The sequence below is a fragment of the Uloborus diversus genome, unplaced genomic scaffold, assembly GCF_026930045.1.
Source record: "Uloborus diversus isolate 005 unplaced genomic scaffold, Udiv.v.3.1 scaffold_902, whole genome shotgun sequence".
Taxonomy (NCBI): Eukaryota; Metazoa; Arthropoda; class Arachnida; order Araneae; family Uloboridae; genus Uloborus; species Uloborus diversus.
Window position 1 is genome coordinate 53,306 of NW_026559124.1, and position 20,175 is coordinate 73,480.

At 32.4% G+C, this 20,175-nt stretch overlaps 1 protein-coding gene across 1 annotated transcript in view; it reads left to right on the plus strand.

Moving 5' to 3' along the window:
- The window catches only part of LOC129234006 (eukaryotic translation initiation factor 3 subunit K-like), a 32,182-nt gene extending 12,428 nt beyond the window's left edge, over positions 1-19,754 (plus strand). The window contains exons 7-8 of the mRNA XM_054867912.1: positions 11,994-12,116; positions 19,665-19,754. Coding sequence (XP_054723887.1) covers positions 11,994-12,116; positions 19,665-19,696 — 155 coding nt within the window. The 3' untranslated portion in view covers positions 19,697-19,754. The remainder of the gene's footprint in view (positions 1-11,993; positions 12,117-19,664) is intronic.
- The last annotated feature ends 421 nt before the right edge of the window (positions 19,755-20,175 follow it).

Sequence of the window (20,175 nt, forward strand, 5' to 3'; positions counted from 1 at the left end):
AAAAATAAGTAATTCGCAAAATGCGGAGTAAAAAAAAAATAGAAGCAGCATGAATTCGTCGCTCGCAAATCGTAACCAACACAACAGACTTTTCTTCAATTAATCCCCTATCACTCGATCAGAAGATGAGGAAAAGGGGATTTGAATTAGAATGTTATTGTGCGATGCTGATGAGGCAGTTCTTAACTTTCAACTCAATCATGTAGTAACAGACAAACTATTTTCATTCGCATCGAGTTGAGGCGAGGAGCAATGGATTATTGTTTGTTAAATGTTTCGTTTCAGGGACCGCTGATGATTAACTTAATGAAACGTAAGGGTCCCAAAGTTTTAGGTTCTTACGTCAGAGGGGAAAATACTGATTTCTGCCACCCCCTCCCCCCCCCCCCCCCCCCCCCCCCCCCGCCCAACAGTCTAAACAGATTATTTTTTCTAAAGGGGAAAACGATAAAATTTTAGTTCTTTGATCATAATCTTGATACTTTACTCGAGGGAGGAGGGAGGTTGCACCTGCAACAAAATCTCCACTTGTTCTTTTCAGCTTGGAATACTGACCCCCTGCTGCTCGCCTCTTTTCTTTTCTCTCCACTTTCTTTACCAAGAAACGGAGAAATTCGTGAGGGAGCATCCTTCACACTCTCTGAGGTCAAGGAAACAAGGGAGTTCTGTTTCATAGCGTCTTTGGCATGACCTTCAAATAGTCAGGGCTCCCAAATGGTCCGCTTTTCCCGCCAAAAGTCCGTTTTTTAAAGGTTAAGTCCGCTTTAGACCGCTTTTTAAACATTTTGGTCCGATTAGTCCGCTTTTTTATTGTTTTTACTTAAAAAATCAGATTTTAAAAGTTTCCATTGTGTTCAAAAATAATGTACACCCCAAACACGCGGCAGCGGCCCCTTAACCACTGACTTTTCCCGTATTATTTCGTTTCAGATTGACGTCATTACTCCTTCAAACCGCTGCAGCATGAAAAATCCATAAAAAAGAGGTTTGGGGGGAAGAGTTATGATGTCGAATCTCGGAGCAGGGTGCTACCGATATTTCTCGGAATTGCAGCCTCGCGTTTGCAACAACGAATGAACTTTCCGATCTCGGATCTCGATAACTCGAATATTCATCTCAAAGTTTTCATTGGATCCCAAGCTCTTAAGACTGTTGTGTCGTGCGTTGACTGTAATAGTAACGCTGCTATGAACCACCTCTTTTGCAAATAAATTCGGAAGTAATCTCCTGGCGCATGCGCCATTTTTTTTACAGGTGCATATGTGCCGTAAATTTTACGCCCTTGAAAAACTTTGAAAAGTTCCTGAAAAATATAGTTTTTTTTCCCAATTGCTTGAAAGCCTTGAAAAAGTATGAAAAGTTTCTTTATTGCTTGATTCTTTCAAAAATCATTACAAGCAATCTAAAGCATACTTTAGATTGCTTGTAATTCTTTTAAAAATATTTCATCAGTGCAATTTTCTGAACATAGGTTCGATATGCAGTATCGCGAAAAATTGCTTTTGTGTTTGAGGTTTCAATCCTTTTTGCATCTTGTAAATATTTTGATGTTTTTTACAATCGGAAGTTATTTTGACATGTGCTACCCTTAGATTAGCTTATTTTTCGTTTAATTTCAATACTTAACGAAGGAATTAGATTGGAAACCATGACAACATTGAACTTACTCAAACTTTGCGGAAAACTGCTTCTCACGTTTGAAATTTCAATCCTTTTGCATCTTGTAAATATTTTGATTTTTTTAACAATAGGAAGTTATTTTGACATATACTTCTTTACATTAGTTTATTTTTCGTTTAATTTCAACAATTAACGAAGAAATTAGTTTGGAAACCATGACAACATTAAACTTAATCGGACTTCGCAGAAAACTGCTTCTCGCGTTTGAAATTTTCAATCCTTTTGCATCTTGTAAATATTTTGATGTTTTTGACAGCAGGAAGTTATTTTGACATATACTACTTTAGATTAGCTTATTTTTCGTTTAATTTCAATGATTAACGAAGGAATTAGTTTGGAAACCATGACAACATTGAACTTACTCCGGATTTTCTCGGAAAACTGCTTCTCGCGTTTGAAATTTCAATACTTTTGCATCTTGTAAATATTTTGATGTTTATGACGATGGGAAGTTATTTTGACATATACTACTTTAAATTAACTTATTTTTTCACTTAATTTCAATAATTAACGAAGTAATTATTTTGGAAATCATTGCAATATTGAACTTACTTGGACTTTGCGGAAAATGGGTTTTAGTGTTTGAAATTTCAATCTTTTTGCATCATGAAAATATTAAAATATTTTGTCCAATCGAATGTTATTTTCCCAAATGCTACCTAAGATTAGCATGTTTTGTGTTTAATTTAGTAGAAAATAAATAAACTTATTTTATGGAAAGTATGCCAAAATTGAACTTGGTTCGTGAAAATTTGCTTATCTGAGCTTTCAATCGTTTTGCATCTAATAAATATTTTTATATTTTTGGCAATTTGAAGTTGTTTTGACATGCTGCATTAGATTAACTCGTTTTAATTTTTATTTAAATAACTAAAAAATTATTATTGTTTTTTTAAATTCAAATTTCTAGTTTTTGCAACCTTAACTTGCAAACTCAAGTTTAATTATTATTAGCTTATTTTCGGTTATTACTGTTTCTTATGGGGAGGGGGGGAATATTAAATGTAAACAATTGAGTGCATAACATTTTAACTTAGTTTTTGTATTTTAAAACAAAGTTGAAATATAAAATTTTATAAAGGTGAATTTTTGTACATTTTTTTCATTGTCATGATGCCTGCTAAAGAGGGGAATCAGTCCCCTTTCCCACCCGCATAAAAGTTCAAAGCACTGATGGTCTTGCAATCATGGAGTTTTTTTTAAATCCAAGTTGATCTGCTTCTCTTTGTGATTAAGCATTTCAAACAATTTTTAGGAAAACTTTCAATACAGTAAATCTTTTATTAAAGTCTCTTGTAGAAAAAGCAGTTTGTTTTTCGTATACTTTTTATATAACTTTCTTTTATTTATATGTTAGCATTAAATGAAATCTGCATGTAATATTTATAGTGCGAATTTAGGGTAGTACCTTGAAAAACATTTTTTTACAATTAAAGTGCTTAAATTTTTTTTCTCCTTAAAGGGTATGAACCGTGTGATAAAGAGATTAAAATTAAAATTCAAACATAAAATAATTTTATTATAAACTCAGTTGTAGCTTTGTTGAAAATCAAAACAATATTTTTTAGGTTTCAGTGTGAGTCATGAGGAAGTGCAAATTTCTTAGCAAAGAGTTAGATGAAACTGATGAAGATGGGAACAAAATTAGAGACTGGGGAAAACAACAAGAGAATAAAGTTTTTTTTTTTTTGTTTGGTGTATGATAAACGTTATATTAAGAAGCATTAAAAGACAGAAAAACATAAAAATAATTTTTAAAACTAAATAAAGATGAAGTGCAACTTCACCTATCCTTCAGTGAGACGTCAAAATGTATCATTATGCCTATTTAGTTCTAAAGAGGCTGCTTTAAGTGCTGAACTAAGTGCCCCCCCCCCCCCCCCAATGTTATGCACTTTTATCAATGGATAAAAAAAGAAATCAGTTTCACTGGTGATAAAAGAATTGTATCTCGTTATTATAGTTAATTAACGAATTAATCTTCACAAATTTAGCAGCTGGCAACCTTTTGGTGCTTCATGGGTGGTCCTCCCAAGGTCCTCTTTTTGATCCTAACTGGTCCTCTTTAGTCCCCTTTTTCATTGAAAATGGTCCTCTTTTACCCTTTTCTGAAGCTAAAATGTGTTGGGAGCCCTGAATAGTTTCTTCTTAGTTTTGTCTGGTCGTTGATTGACACTTGACAGCTTCCTACTTCCCCCCTTTTACATCGTTCTACTAACACCTATCTCTTTAGTCCGGCACTAGCCTGAGTAGCGGACACCTACAAAAGATGTCAGCACATTTAGAAATTTAAGGATGCCCTTGGCCGTGTGCGCTTTGATGTCGCACGCGCGGCTGCAAAGGCAGACTGGATGTCTCCTGTGTTGACATTCCCACAAATTAAGACGGATATAGCGTGCACTAGCTACTGGCTGTCGGTCCGCTCTTTGCGGCCACAGAACTCATCCAAACAAAAAGGGCGTTTCCTTAATATAACTGGCGCCCATTTTTAAACAAATCAGAGATCGTTGACCATATTAACCAGCCCTTTTTGGTGACAAGTAAATTTCAATACCCAATCCAGATTTTAGGGAAGAATGGGGGGTGGGGGGGGGCGAATTTTAGGAATTTAGAACCTGCCTCTTCTTTGAACCACTATCTCATTTGAAAAGGGAAAATATTGAAGTTCGCTGGGAGAAAGTGGATGCAGTTCCGTATTCTGTTCATGATTTGAAAGATGAAGTGTATCTTGCTTTAAAGTTAGTGATTTTGCTGCTGGACATTTTTAAAATGACCAAATGTGTTTTTAATAATGTGTGGTTGGTAATGCCCAACTATCGAAACTGGTTGGCATATCATTTGACAGATGTGCATTCTGCAAAATGCCTCTTGTGCAACAAGACCTTCAACATTGCATCGATGGGAGAAAGTGCCCTCAAAAGCCATTTAAAAAGTAAAATGCATGATGAGTTAACCAAAATAAGGAGTACGGCTAAGAGTATATCTGTGACTTTTAATAAAAGTTCGGAAACACGTGAACCAGCTCAGATGAACACTTTGGAATCTTCTTCATCTCTTCAAGATCATGTGATTAAAAACGATGTTTTAGATGCAGAAATTATATGGACCTTTAAAATAGTTGAGAATCATGCATCTTTTAAATCAAATGAAGATATTGAGAAGGTTTTCCATCGCATGTTTCCTGATAGTGCAATTGCAGGGAAATTTACATGCGGTGAGCATAAAACAGCATATTATGCAACTTTCGGTCTTGGGCCATATTTTAAAAATATGGTTACTGAAAATTTCAGAAATAAACCTTTCGTATTGCTTTTCGATGAAAGCCTAAATGAAATGCGACAAAAAAAGCAACTGGATCTACTTATCAGGAACTGAGAGCAAAACAAAGTCAAAACTACATTTTACAGTGCAGTATTCATGGGCCATTGTACTGCAGAAGACATTTTGGAAGCTGTGCTTAAGTCTGTGGAATCATTGAAACTGTCTTTAGCTGTTCAAGTTTCAATGGATGGGCCAAATGTAAACTGGAAATTTTACAAGTTGCTCGAAAACTATTGTCAACAACAATTTGGGGAAAAGCTCCTAAATATAGGAAGCTGTGCTTTGCACATTGTCCATAATGCATTCAAGACTGGTTTTGTAGCCAGCACGTGGGAAGTTGAAGATTTTCTTCTTAGTTTATATAGTTTACTTAAAAATTCACCTGCAAGGCGTGAAGATTTCCTTCAAATTTCAGAAAACGATTCATTGCCACTCAAATTTGTTCCACATAGGTGGCTGGACAATGTTACAGTTGCAGAACGTGCCATTCAGTTACTCCCTGACATTGAAAAATATGTTAAAGCTGTAGAAAGTAAGAAATATACAAAACCTACATGTAAATCTTATGCAGTCATCCAGAAGCATTTAAATGATAATCTTTTGGGTGTAAAATTAAAAGTTTTTGTTTCCTTCACTAAAGTTCTTCAGCCATTTCTAGTGCGGTATCAGACAGACAAACCAATGGCTTGTCTTTTTATGTGAAGATGTGAAGAAATTTTTGGATGTTCTTTTGCAATGATTTATTAAACCTGAGTTACTAAAGCCTGCTAATACAGTACTTAAGCTCTTGCAGCTGGACATGCAAGATCCTGCAATTCACAAGACTGCTGATAAAATTGACTTAGGTTTTGTCGCAGAGAAGGAATTGAAGTTTCTACAGAAAACGAAAAAAAGTTAGTGACCGGCTCATTTTCGACACTCGCATGGAATGTAAACAGTTTCTTGTGAGTTTAGTTGATAAAATTGTTGAAAAATCTCCAATTCAGTATTGTTTAGTTCGCAACTTATCTTGCCTAAATCCGAAAAGTATGGCTACAGATAAAAGTGGGTGTTTAACGAAAATGAAAAATATTTTGCATTCATTAATTGAAGCTAACCGGTTATGCGAAAATGATTGCGAAGATATATTGCAGCAATTTTCAGCCTTCATGAATGAAATTTCAGGGAACCAATCAAAATTCACTGATTTTGATGCGGAAAAATCCAGGCTGGATGAACTGCTTTGTCAGAATATGAAATCAGAGTTTTGAAATTGTGGAAGACTGTTGAAGTTCTGCTCTTAATGAGCCACGGACAAGCATCTGTTGAGAGGGGATTTAGTGTCAACAAGAATATTGAAGTTGAGAATCTAAAAGAAATCTGCTATGTGTCGCAAAGATTAATTTGCGATTATGTTCAAGCAACTGGTAATAATGTTCACGATATTGATAATCCAAAAAATATGAGGACATATGTTTCCAATGCAAGACAAAAATACTTGCAATATTTAGAAGATCAGAAGCAGCTCCAAACTTTACAAAAGAAGAGAGAATTAATGAATGAAGAAATACAGAGCTTAATGAACAAGAGGAGGTGTTTAGAAATAGATGTAGCTGCATTAAGTCTGCGGATGAATTTGCCGAAAAGGCTGAAGAGCATAATGATATCACATGGATAAGCAAATCTAATACTCTTAGACGTACTGCCAAGAAAAAACAAGAAAAACTATTAGAAATAAAAAGAATGTTAGAAAATGCTGAAAAATCATAACTAATAATTATAAATTAAATTATGTAACGAAGGAACACATTGTTTTCTAATTAATTATAATAATGTTTTAAAATTTTCTAATTTCATATGATTATTTTTTTTATGGGTAGGTTAAATTTTAATTACATATGGGGGGATCTCTTTAACTTCATTTTTGTAGCATTTCCTGTGGCAAAATTTGTTTTAAATAATTAAATAAAATGTTAAAAGCTTTCAGTTATATGCAAAAATTCAAAGTAATACCATGAATCTTAACATTTTTCAAAAACATTGCTATATTCGATAGGTGGACGAGTACAAGTTTTAATATGTTTTGCGTAACTTATAAGTTGCATCATAATATTTTCTTGATTTTTTTTTTTTTTTTTTTTTTTTGTTCTAGCTACATGTAGTGTTGATTCTTTTATTTTCATTAAACACATATATATATTTAGTGCTTCTTTTTAAAGCTTGTTAAAGGTATTTTACTATTTCAAATGCAGTCGGATAAAATTTTCTTTTGATGTACGGTTCATTTTTCAATTGTTTGCGTGATAAGTTTTCAAAAATCTTTAATGATGCTTACAACTGCAGTGTAAGATGTTAATTATTTTAGAAGTTTGACTTTTCATATTATATTTTCAAGGTATAATGATTTGCTCGGAATTATGCAATTTAATTGAATTCCATTAGCTTTGGTTTACTTACCTTTTGTTAATTCACATGAAATTTGAAAAATATCTCAATTTTCAAAAACATAATTATTTAATAGATAGGTGAATACTATTTTAATATTTTAGGTAACTTATAATTAGAATATTGTTTTATTTTTTGTTTCGACTATCTTCATTTTTTCTTATTTCCTTTAAATACATATTTTTGGTGTTTCTTTTTAAAAATTGTATAGGTATTTTACTATTTCAAATGCAGGGGGATGAAGTTTTTATTTTGATATATAGTTGTAGCACTTTTAAATTGTTCATGTGATAAATTTTCAAAAATCTTTAATGATTGTCATATAACTGTAATGTAACATGCTAATTATTATTAACAGCATGTCTTGTTTCAAAGTTTTTTTTTTTTTTTTTTTGAGAGTGATAAAATTCAATTAAGTTACATCAGTTTTGTTTTATTTATCTTTCAATGATTCATAAGTAGTAGAAAAATGACTCAATATTTTTACCTTTTTGAAAAGCATTACTTGATTTGATTAATGAGTGAATACTATTTTTAATCTTTTGGGTAACTGCTAATTAGAATGACTTAATTTTAATTATTAGTTTTAAAAAATAGTTTTGACTATATCAATGTTTTCAAAACATAACTGAAACATATATATATATATATATATATATATATATATATATATATATATATATATATATATATAGTTTTATATTGCTGAAATATATATTGTTTAAAATTACTGTTATAGATATTTTACTATTTCAAATGCTGGTAAATCAAAATGTTTCATTTGATGTATGGTCGACTTTTTAGTTGTTAATGTTATGAGTGTTCAAAAGTCTTTAATTATGCTCAATTGCAATTTAAACTAAATTATTGGTAGCTTCTCTTTCTTTAAAGTATATTTTTAGTTGGAAATGATGTAATTAAAAAAAAAAACCTTTGTTGATTCATAAGTAGAGAAAATATCTTAAAAGTTTCTACATTTTCTATATTTAGGGGACAGTTCAATTTGTATAGGTACATAGCATATGCAATCTGAAATAATATTAATTCAACATTGTGTCTGTTTGTCATTAATATTAACATTTCATTGAATAAAATGATTCAAATTTCTGTTAACCAACCTGTATATACGTCATTGGTGTTTTATAAATTTCATTAGAATTTAATTTAATAGCTATTTCATGGAAATATCCATGATAAACAGTAAAATGAATATTGCATTAGAATGCTTTACTTGTTATTTAGCCTTCCTTTACATATTAATTAGAAGGTTCAAGTATCTGAGGATAATCCACAATATAATTGGAAATTTAGCTAATTTATTTAATGATTTGTAATTCCCAATGTGTAAATTATCAAGAAGAATTTCATTAACAAAAAGACAAATATGTTCTCAAGAATTGGAAAAGTATAGTTTAAGATGGTGCAAGCACACAGTAATATCCAGTGTAAATTTTTGTTTCTAATTTTTATCTGTATGTGGCCAAAAGTAAAGCATCTTCCTAATACGTATACTTTTATGCATTTGTAAAATTTTCAGAAATTATCTTTTAATCTTTCCTGAGATTAGTTCAACATTTATTCCACCACAAAAACTCTTCTTTTGTTTATTTTATTTATTTATTCCTTTACTATTATTATTGTTATTTGGAGTGCATAAATCATATGTACATTTTTATGACATAAGGTTTTGAAATATAGATGTTGCAACACAGATAGAATTTTTCACTTATTTCCTCGCATGATGAAATTCAATAGTTTTACTTTTTGCACTATCAGTGAAAAATGACATCAAAAGCTTTGACATGGCTAATAACTACCATTTGGGACAGTTAGGGAAGTCATACCACAGAGAGCTTTACATTCTCTTTTCCCCCAACCGCGATATCACACCTCTCAAAGGTTACCGAACACCCCAATTGAGAATTTGAGTTCAAAGAGAAATTAAAAAGACCCTTCAAAGCAACCTCCTTAAAAGTTTTGAAGCGAAACTTTAAGCTTGTTGTAAATAAGAACGCTTTGACAAAACACCCGTTCAAAAGTTACTCTGACTGCTTTATGACTCTGAAGAATGTATCTATTTCCTATTATTTATGTATTGATATGTACGTATGGTGTTAATAGTAGTGCCTTGAAAAGTTATTTTTTTGCCTTGAAAAGTGCTTGAATTTTTTTCTTCCTGAAGGGTATAAACCCTGAAATTGTAATTATATTCTATTCAATTTTTAACTAAGCTTAAATGATTTTTGTGATTCATTGAAGTATCCTGTACAAGAAAATAGTTTTTAGTGCTAATGGAGAAGAACTTATAGTTAATAATTTTCTGCCCTATAAACAGGGTTTGCACAGATTAATTATACAAGTCATTTGCTACAAAAACTGTTTTGAGAGACAATATTAATTTATCAGTTTGAGTTTTTCAATATGCCTTCACCTGCTACTCTTAATACTCAGCCATTGTAAATATAATCTGTGTTTCTCCCAACTCCACTACGTCCCTATGGGGAAAAAAAGTCCCTAACGTTGTGAGAAATTAAGCCATTGCAATTCTGCAGACATACTGTTGAAACTTCAAAATTAACAAAATGCTGCATAAGTTATCTCATCAGTTGTGGTTTAGATGTTAAAATAAAATTTATTTTAAAAAGGCATAACACACACACACACCTGTTTTTGAAACTTTTTGTGCTACTAGTCTTAAAATCTTTATTTGTTCAAAAATGTGGTAACCCGAAGTGAAAAAGATAAAACCTGCAGCAACTTAATCAAAGAGCAGTATTTCACCTGTGTAATTATATGTTATGTGAATTCAGGGCTATATTCATCAACCGATTCGAATTTCATTCAGAAACCCAAATAGCCATTCCACCATTTCTTCAACCATTCGAAAACTTTAATCAGCAGTTAAGTTGTCTGACTGGTTCAAATCAGCTGATGAATGCTATCTTAAATTAGAGATCCTATATACAGAAAGATTGGACAACGGCACGCTGCGGTCTGCCATGTTTAGTCCAACTGTTGTTAGCTCAGAATGCTGCGCTGTGTGAATTTCTAGATTTCCCGCGGAATATAGGACATGAAATCTTTGAAGAATAGACTGATTTTTCTTCTCCTTGCATTTTCATCAAACAGAGTGAGCACAAAATCTGGCAATCCGGTGCCAATCGTTTCATATAGTCACTACGCTTACAAACACTTTTTTTTTCTCAAAAGTTTGTTCATAAAGATAGAAAACAAACATATATTTGTGATCTGCACATTTCATTTCACAATATCATAACTAGCTTCTAATTTTTTCGATATAATGTACAGTGATATTTGGGGCAGAAGATGCATTACGGTCTACGTACTACGTGAGCATTTTGGACATAAGATGGCCGCCACTCTGAAGTTGTCCAATCTCTCCGTATTTAGAATCTCGATCTTAAATGTGAAACTACAGGGTATCTGAGAAATCTGATGTAGATTTTGACCATGGTTGAAGTTTGCCATGGAGAGTCAAGATTTTCAGACAGAAATTCTCAAAAAGCCATTGAAATAGATAAATATTCATAAATTCTAAAACATAGATAAGTTCCAAATCACCTTGAAAATATTTCAGCTGTTTTTTACCTTATGCTTAAGTTCCGATTTTTTCATGTTTTGAAATTTCATTGCATCCTCTTCTATAAAACTCATTCGTTTTTATTCACTATATTTTTCAATCATTTCGACATCAATAATTTTATTATTATTACTTACCCTTCTTGTATTTTATGTTCTGTAATTGAGGATTTGCATAGTGGTCATTTTGCCATTTCCACTTAAAAATTTTTATCCATTTGGATTTGAGTCGATTTAAGTAAATGCCACTCATACAAATCATCATTAATTTTCAACAGTGGTTATCTTTACATTTATGAAAAAAATTCAAGTTTGCCTAAAATGTTAAAAGTTTTAAATGGTAATAGACTATGCAAATCACATCATGTTGCATGAGACTTGTTTTGTAATCATAATAGTAACTCATTACTTTTTGCTTTAATTTGAATTTCTGAAACATCCAAGCATGTGCAAAGATGGTTGCAATTTTGTTTTCACAAAGCACTACTTTAGACCATAATTGCGAAAAATGTATGTTTTTTCCTGAAAACATTGCACATTACAAATCATGAAAGATTACCTGCAAGAGTCATGGACTGAAACCAACCCAATAGGAGAAGGGGACAATGGAACAATGTGAGCCATTATTTAGGCCTTGGTCTTATGTCTTGTATTAAAAAACATTTCATTCCATCATTCTTCGTTTAATTTTATTTATTTCATAATGGTTGCCGATCAGTGTTTCTGCAAATACTTCTATAATCACAATATAAAATATATATATATTAATTTTTTATGCCTAAATTCAAGACTTATTGCTTTTTGTAAAGAAAAACATTTTGTTTAGCTTTTGTTTATTTATTCTTAGTTCTTATTGTATGGTTATTTGGAATAAGAACACAAGGTGTTTTAACAACTAACTTTTATTATTATATTTAGCATGGTGTGCTCTTGTTTTTGTTGTGCTAAATTTATTTTATGTTCTTTAGAATATCAATTGACGAATTGGATGCAGAAGTATGGTTGGAAAGACCTTGGAAGCTTAGTTGTGATTAACAATCAAGAGGAAAATATTAAAACAAAGAATATTACAGAAAAGATAGATTTTGACAGTAAGATATATATATATAAATATATATATTTTTTATTTTTTTAAATCTTAAATGTGTTCCTCTTGGGCGGATTAACGCAAGTCCAAAAATTGTGATTTTCAGGTTATTATTGCATTGTATCTATAATCCTCTAACTTTTTGACCCATGGCTGTACACAGAACTTTTGGGTCCCGCCACACCCTACATTTTTCAGTGTTTGTTTTAAAAATCTCGGGCCTCCTTCAGGCTCGAGCCCAGGCCAGCAGGTGTCCCCCCCCCCTTGCACACGCCTGCTTTGACCCATAACAATAATTCTATTTTTAAAGCAATCATTTAAATTATTTACTAGTTTTATGAGAGCAAGAGTGCCAAACTTTGTATGCACCGGAGAAACGTTATTACACTTCAAGAGGTGATGATGTGAGTTGAGTTAGTCTGCCTTTAAGGTACGGAAATTTACTCTCAAAGTCATTGCATGTAATTTTCAGGGATCAGAGTGTCTTATTATTTAAGTCCTAACACCAAATGTACAATTGCAAAAATGAAACTTTTGTCAAAAAAAAAAAAAATTTATTTGAATTTTGACCTCTTGAATTCAAATTATGTTTTTCGCAATCACGAGTGTGTGTGTATGTATGTATGTAGGCGTGTGGGGGGGGGCTATGTGTGTTTGTGTGCGGGGGTATGTGTATGTGTGTGGTGTAGGCATGTGTGTTTGTGTCTGTGTGCTGGCATAAGTGTGTGGGTATTTGTGTGTATGAATGTGTGGGTGGGGGTATGTATGTATGTGGTAGGCATATGTGTTTGTGTCTGTGTGCGGACATGAATGTGTGGGTAGTTGTGTGTATGTGTAGGTGTCTGTATGTATACATGTGTGTAGGTGTATGCGTGTGTATGTGTTCATGTGTGTGTGTGCGTCTGTGTGTGTGTAGTTGTGTATGTGTGCATGTGTGTGTAAGACATGGATGCAACCTGGAGACGGCTTTCACCAGAGGAGCAGCATCGCGAGGCGACTGGTCGATGGTGGTGCTGCGGAGGGTGCTGGTGGGAAAATAAAATCAGCGTAACGCAAAAACAGTCAAATGAAAGCAATAAGCAATCGTGATTGCTCAAAAAACTTTTATAGAAAATCTCAAAACCTGACCCAACACAAAATTATAATTAAAAACAGACCTTTCTCAATAACCTCAAGCACAAAAACGGACCTTTTTACAAAAATACATCAGTTTACTACTATACATTTTGATAGTTTTTGTACTAAATAGTATTTTTAGCATAAAATATCTTCATGCCATTTTCAACCACTAATTTAATGTTGAGCTAAAACGGTTAATGTTGTTTCAAACTCATAGGCCGTGAAAAAGGTTAGAAGATCAAAGACATTAAAAACTGGATAATGTAAAGGATCCAGTTATTTTTGTGTTTTTCTATATGTTGTATTTATGTTTTTCTATTATATGCATATTTCTAAGGTATGCTACTTTAAAGACACTTGATACAACAAGCAACTTGAATGTATGCTATTACAAAGTATTTGTTTAGGCTTCATGCTTTAAAGAAATCATTAATTTTTGTTATTTTTCAATGTAAAATTTTGAAACCAACATTATTTCATTTTATCCATACAGTCCCCCTCTCCACTTTGCTCTTCAGATTTGGTGCTTAACTCTATAGTGGTTTTTTGCAAATTTATTATTCATTTTTAGTGGCTTTGTGTTTGTGTAAACTCTTTCCTTCAAAGCATTTGCAAAATTTTATGTTTAGTTTGGAAGAGTTATTCTGAGAGGCTGTAGCAGAGTTAGTTGAAAGGAGAGATCGAGGATTTATAATAGGGAAGTTGCAACCTATTAAATGTTCATATTTTGGCTATTGGATATTGTTAATTGACCCTCAAAACTAAAAAATTCACCATCGCCGAATTTTAAAACACTGTGGTTGATTTTTAATGAATTTTTAAAAATGCATGCGCGAAAGTGCCCTCTTCTGAAACGTCACCAGCTTACGTCACAGGGCACTAATGTGCAGCTTTCCGCCGAAGATCCCTTGTTTTCGCTAGGGACATTTTGAGCGCGCTGATATTTTTATTTTTTAGAAATTCAATAATCCTTTTAAACACGCTACGGAGGTCGGATTCGTTAAAGCACAATCTAAATAATCTTCCTCGAGTAATATCAATGATGATATTCGAATATTTACGAGAGGATGAGAGGTTTAATGTTCCAGAAACGCAAGGAGTTAAATGCGAGGAGATAAGCCTTTTACGTTTCGTCTTCCAAGTCGAAAGCACGTTCTTTGGTTTCTCCCATGACATGGGAACCGGTTCGCTAGCGTTTCTCTCCTATCGGAAAGCGCATGACGTCACTTCCTATGCCATTTGACGTCACAAAGGTTTGAACTTTAAAAATTAATTTTAAAAAAAACTACTTATTGTATCGCAAAAATTTTTTCACCTATGATGTTCATACATGTTACTCTATCATATAAAAATAAAATTGAAAAATCGAAAACTTCCCTATTGTAAGTTGATTGCATGTGTAAGTGGTCTTCAACTATTTGCTTTTCAAACAGTAAGCGACCGGGAAAGAGACCATTTTTGCTTCTAAAATTTTCAATTTAATGGGGTTTTATTCCTTTATAAAAAGACATACTGTTTTTTTGCATGCAAAAGCACCGATTCTTTACTCCTGTACAATAGCGTAAGTGAATACTTGGCCTGTAAATTCCATAGTATTTCCTTTTTCCCCCCCTTATTTCTGAAAATTGACCAAACCCCATGAATCTTTTTGAAAATGCCTCCATGGAAATGAAATCTAGTTTCTTTTGTACAAATTTTGAAATAAAATCTGCAATTAAACAGGGTTTGTTGATTTAAATAGAGATTTTTTTTAAAAAATCGTTGATTTTAATCAATAATTGAATCAAGTGGTTTTTTTTTAACACAATCATTGATTAAAAGTCTGATGTGTTGATTTTTATACATTAATTTTGCATTTTTAGAATGTGTTGCTTTAAATGTAACTACACAGCATTATACAATCTTAACTTCAACTGGCAAAACTACATAGATCCCCCTTTCTGTGTGTAACAGATTTTCAGACTCTTGCAATATTGCTTTTATTCCAAAATTATAGTTGAGAACAAAATAAAATTTTGCAGTTCTTTTTATATACCATGACTAATATACTTAAGAAAAGCAATTGTTCTACATATTATTTTACACTAGAAACATAAATGATGATGTAAACCTTAACCTTAAGCAAAGCATAAAACAAAATCACATCTAATCTAAGCATTATAATGTATTTATAAATCTCAAAAATGTGTTGAATAGTTAGAGAATTTATCCTAATTTTATAAGTAAGCTGTATGAATTCATCTATTGTATGAAATATATTGTGTTTATAAATATTAAGTAAATATTATCTACAAATTTTTGTAAATTTAAAATTAATTTAAAACAAAATTAATTTAAAAAATCTAACTTTTTTGGATTTTTTAACATTATTTTATCATTTCATTTTTATTAGCAGTTTTAAGCATTAATGAAAGAAAAAATGTTTAAAGAATGCAATGCATGTTGATAGAATGCAAAATAGTCTGGGCGCCAAATGCTCAAAAATAGGGTAACCTTGTTTTGAGGTATGAATAAAAATTTTTCAGTGTTTTTAAATGCTTATGTTGTGTAGATTTTATATCCGGTTGATGCCACTCTGTCAGATTTGAGCAATTTGAGTAATTCAAGATGGCGCTCAAAAACTTGAAAATTTAGTTTTGGAGCGATTTTATCATGTGATACATCTTTTTATATGTTTTTTAGGTCGAGGAATCAGAATACAACGTCATTTTTCGTGAAAAATGCATGTAAGCGTGTTGACTTAAAGCTTTATTGAGTCAAGTTGACAAAAATATATTGTAATGCTTTGAATAAGAAATCAAGAAACTATGTTTCAAATGTTAACATTAAGGATTAGTTTCTAAAGTTGCAGTTTAAAGGATAGTACTGAAGTTGATATAAAATAGATATATATGATATTGTTACCTGGAGGTCAAGGTTACATAGTTGTAAAGTACAAATCAAACTAAAATTCTTCTTCAGAGTCACTTTCATTTACAATGCGAGCTATATTGGTATTTGGATTGCAGCACCTTTCACTCTTCATGTAAGCATTGACACATTATACTACATGAAATATTATTTGCCCTGCAGCTACATCTCATAGTTATGAAGGATTGTTTAGATCGGCATGAATGCTTCGTCATTGTTATAATGTAGTCTGGAGCAATTGGAGTATTTTGTGGAATGGCAATGGGAAAAAACTTTGTCGATTTCATCTTCTTGCTAACCAAATGATGTTGGATCTGGGTGAAGAAATAATGGACTGTTTGCAGATAACCACAAAATAGTTTGAAAGTGAACCCGTTTTACATTTTCGGCAAAGCAGTCCCTATTGGGTGGTAATAAAGCAATTGAAGAAGCTCATAGCTGTGCTTGACCAATTTTTTTTTTTGCCCAAAGAGAAATTCTTACTTCTGTTATATCATTAGCACCTTCAACACCATAACAAAAGCAAACAATGCTGTGCATTCTTTAATTACCTCTGTCATACAACTCTCTTTATGGCCCAATTTTCGTAACTGTTTACCAGCCGGAAGACACTTCAGAACTATTTTCTTTCCTATCTTATAGAATGGAGCAGCAGAATCACAGCCAGACAGGGCATGAGCAGCCGGTAAACTTAAAATTATATCCTTGTATTTTGAAACTGTTTCTTTGATGTCTACTGATGCCCTTCCTGGTTTTAACGATATCATACAGACTTCATTTTTCATACCTAGTTCGTGGTAGAAGTATAACAGTAACACGAATACATCAGTGTCGTCACATATAACATGAACAGGTTAATTTTCTTTCATTTCGGTTTCAGATGCTAGCTCTGCTAGATCATTACAATGTCTGCTTCTTCGTGTTTTGTTTTTAAATCAGTTCTCTGACTGAGGTTGCTCCTATATACTTGAAATAGCTTAGTATTTTGTCCAGTAACAACCAAATGGTTCTCAAATGGGACATTACAAACATTTGTAGAAATGAAGTTACATAAAAGCTGTATATCAAGTGGCGCTTGGAGTCGTAATTGGACAGCGTTATATTTTGTGGGGGAGGTGGTATCTTTTCAGTTAGTACAAACTTCTTTGATACTTTCTTCCCACGGCTGGCTCTTGTTGCACTCTTGATGCTGTAGTCATAGTATCTGTCAAAAACCAGGTGGACATGAGCATCTTTCAACATTTCAGTGATTTTTTCAAGGAAATTTTTCAGTTAAACATACACAGACCCTCCTACAGGCCAATGCACAACCCACAGTAAAGCACAACCGTCAACGATTATTAGTGTCGGTGGCTTACTTCTTCTATTAGATTGCAACACTCATAGTGTTCATTAAAGTAGACATACCAACAACTTCTCTCATGTTTCCATCGTCTTTAAACATGGATGGAGACACAGAAGAAAATTCGTATTTTAAGACATCTGTCATTTTTATATCTCTGTTTGCTTGGAGAGCAATAATTTTGGAATAAAAAAAAGAAGCGTCCATCTGTAACGCGGTTGAAATTTTGCTACTCTCTTTATTCTCATCCATGCGTATAACAAATTTCATTTTTATAACTGACATGAAATACACTTGGGAGACTTTCTTGAAAATTATGTACTGCTATCTTAGCCATTTCATAAGCATTGTCCACATTAACTGATTTAGCTGCTACAATTTTTGCAGATACAATGTTTCCCAATCCTTGAGGATGCTCTTATGGATTTAAAGGCTGAATACACAATTTCAGTTTTCTCCTTAACTTCTCCTTATCTACAACATCACGACTGATTCTTCTGTTACTTTCTTCTTTGTGTAAAGGCAATTTGTCAGAACCTTTTTGTTCCCTCAAATCAACCCTTGAAAATCGGAAAGTAGAACAGTCTATGACTTTCCCCATTTTTACAGTAACTCTCTTCTCATTATCTTATAATCGATTTCAGACAATATATGTATAAATTTTGAATTCTGTAAAACGCAAAACATTTTCCATTGAAAATAAGGTTACAATTATCAAATATATTGAATATGGCAGCAGTCAGTGGGAAACAATGCAAGGAAATACTGATTTGGTTATAGTAAACCATCTGTTTTAGTGGACTTACTGCTCTGTGCACACACGACCGTCGGAAGAGATGGGCGAGTGGGGCGATGCCCCGGGCACTAAAATATGAGAAGAGGCCGTAAACTAAATTTTTGATGCATTGTAATTTAGTTTCTAAAATATTATTATCATTTTTTTTTTAAATCAAAAATAATTTTTAAATGCTCAAACGTTAGATTTGCTTTTGTAAAATATATGTACATTTAAGATTACTTGTTCAATTATGCTTAAAAATTTAAGTTATGATAACGTTCGCTACTTATCTATTACACGATTACAAGCCCTAAACAGCTTGTTAATGCGATTTTCGGGGTTTTAAAAGAAGGCCTTTAAATGTTCAATTTACTCTATAAAAAAGTGTTTGGCGGGGAGGGGGGGGTCGAAGAATATTCGCCCAGTCACATTCATTTTTTAGAACAACCCTGGGTACGCAGACGGTCCACTATAGCGGGTTCGACCGTATAATAATATATTAAAAGTTAATGTTGCTTCATAACAAAATTTTCAATGTTTTGGGCGCCATCTTGGATGCCATCTTGAAATACTCAAAATGCTCAACTCTGGCAAAGTGGCATCAATCAGATCTGAAATGTACATAACATAAGCTATCAAAAACAGTCAAAACATTTCATTCATACCTCGGAACAAGCTTTTCGAAATGGCACCCTGACTAAAAGACTGCATTTTCGTTTTGCTTTCTTTCATTAAAAACAGTATCAGCAAGTGAAAGCTGTGTGATTGTTTGATGTAGACATCATTTCAGTTGTTATGTATTAATGGAAAAGGGAATAATAAAGGGAGCTTTTATATCATTTATTAAAGCTTAAGCCAGTCTCAATTAAACAATAGTTAAAATATTTAAATTGAAATAAATTTAAAGTGCTTATGAACTATCATATATTTTGTAAAACAATGATTGTATGGCATTTAGAGGAACCTCAAACTTAAATTTTTGTGAGGGGGGAGGGGATTCAAAATGTATCGAATGAAATTCCAATTTTTGCTATTGTATAAAATACGAGCATGCTCACATACCATACTTACAATACATCTGAACCATACCTAGTTATATGTTACATCTGAAAGAGCAGGGACATTGGGCGTCATTTAAAAAAACTTTTTCAATACATTTGCCATTGTCTGCAAATTGCCGAATGAGAGTTTTTGGAAGGTCACAGTTACCTCCCATGGGGCCTCCTAATGATATTTTAAAAGGATCTTTCATATGTCTTTTTCTGTATGAGTACATACTTAGTAACATAAAAATGATTTATGTGGAATTTTGTGCATGGCTTAAATGTTATGAACATTTTTATTGCATTGTTTGTTTATGTATGAGCATAATCCATTTTTTTAATTATGTTTTTATTTTACAGGTGTGGCTGCAATCATGTCACTAACAAGATAGTTTGTAAAATCAGTTTCGTGATATGTACATTGTGAAATTAAATTCATTTTTAAAATCATTTATTTGTGGCTTTTTTAAATCCAATTTTTAAACAGTTTAGTGCAAAAACTTTATCAATCTTATGCTTTAAAAAAAAAAAAAAGCCCATGAACGGGGGGGTTTTGGGGTTTTTGAAAAGAAGTGGGGTTTTTTTTTAGAAAAATGTGGGGTACTTGTAGCATATTGTGGCGTAAGTATATGGACGAAGCGCAAAAATTGTCTTGGGGTAAAAAAAAAAAACTGGAAAACTAATTAAAATTCAGCATTTTATGAAGAAAAGTATAAAAGGCGACAAAACCCAAGAAAGGTGAAGTTTCAGATTTTTTAGCTTCCATGATTACCAACAGTTAAGGCAAAGTTACTTCTCGAGTGATAAAATCTATTGTTAGTTTTCAATTACTTATTTTTTTTTTTTTTTTTGCATTTTACTTTATTGTGTT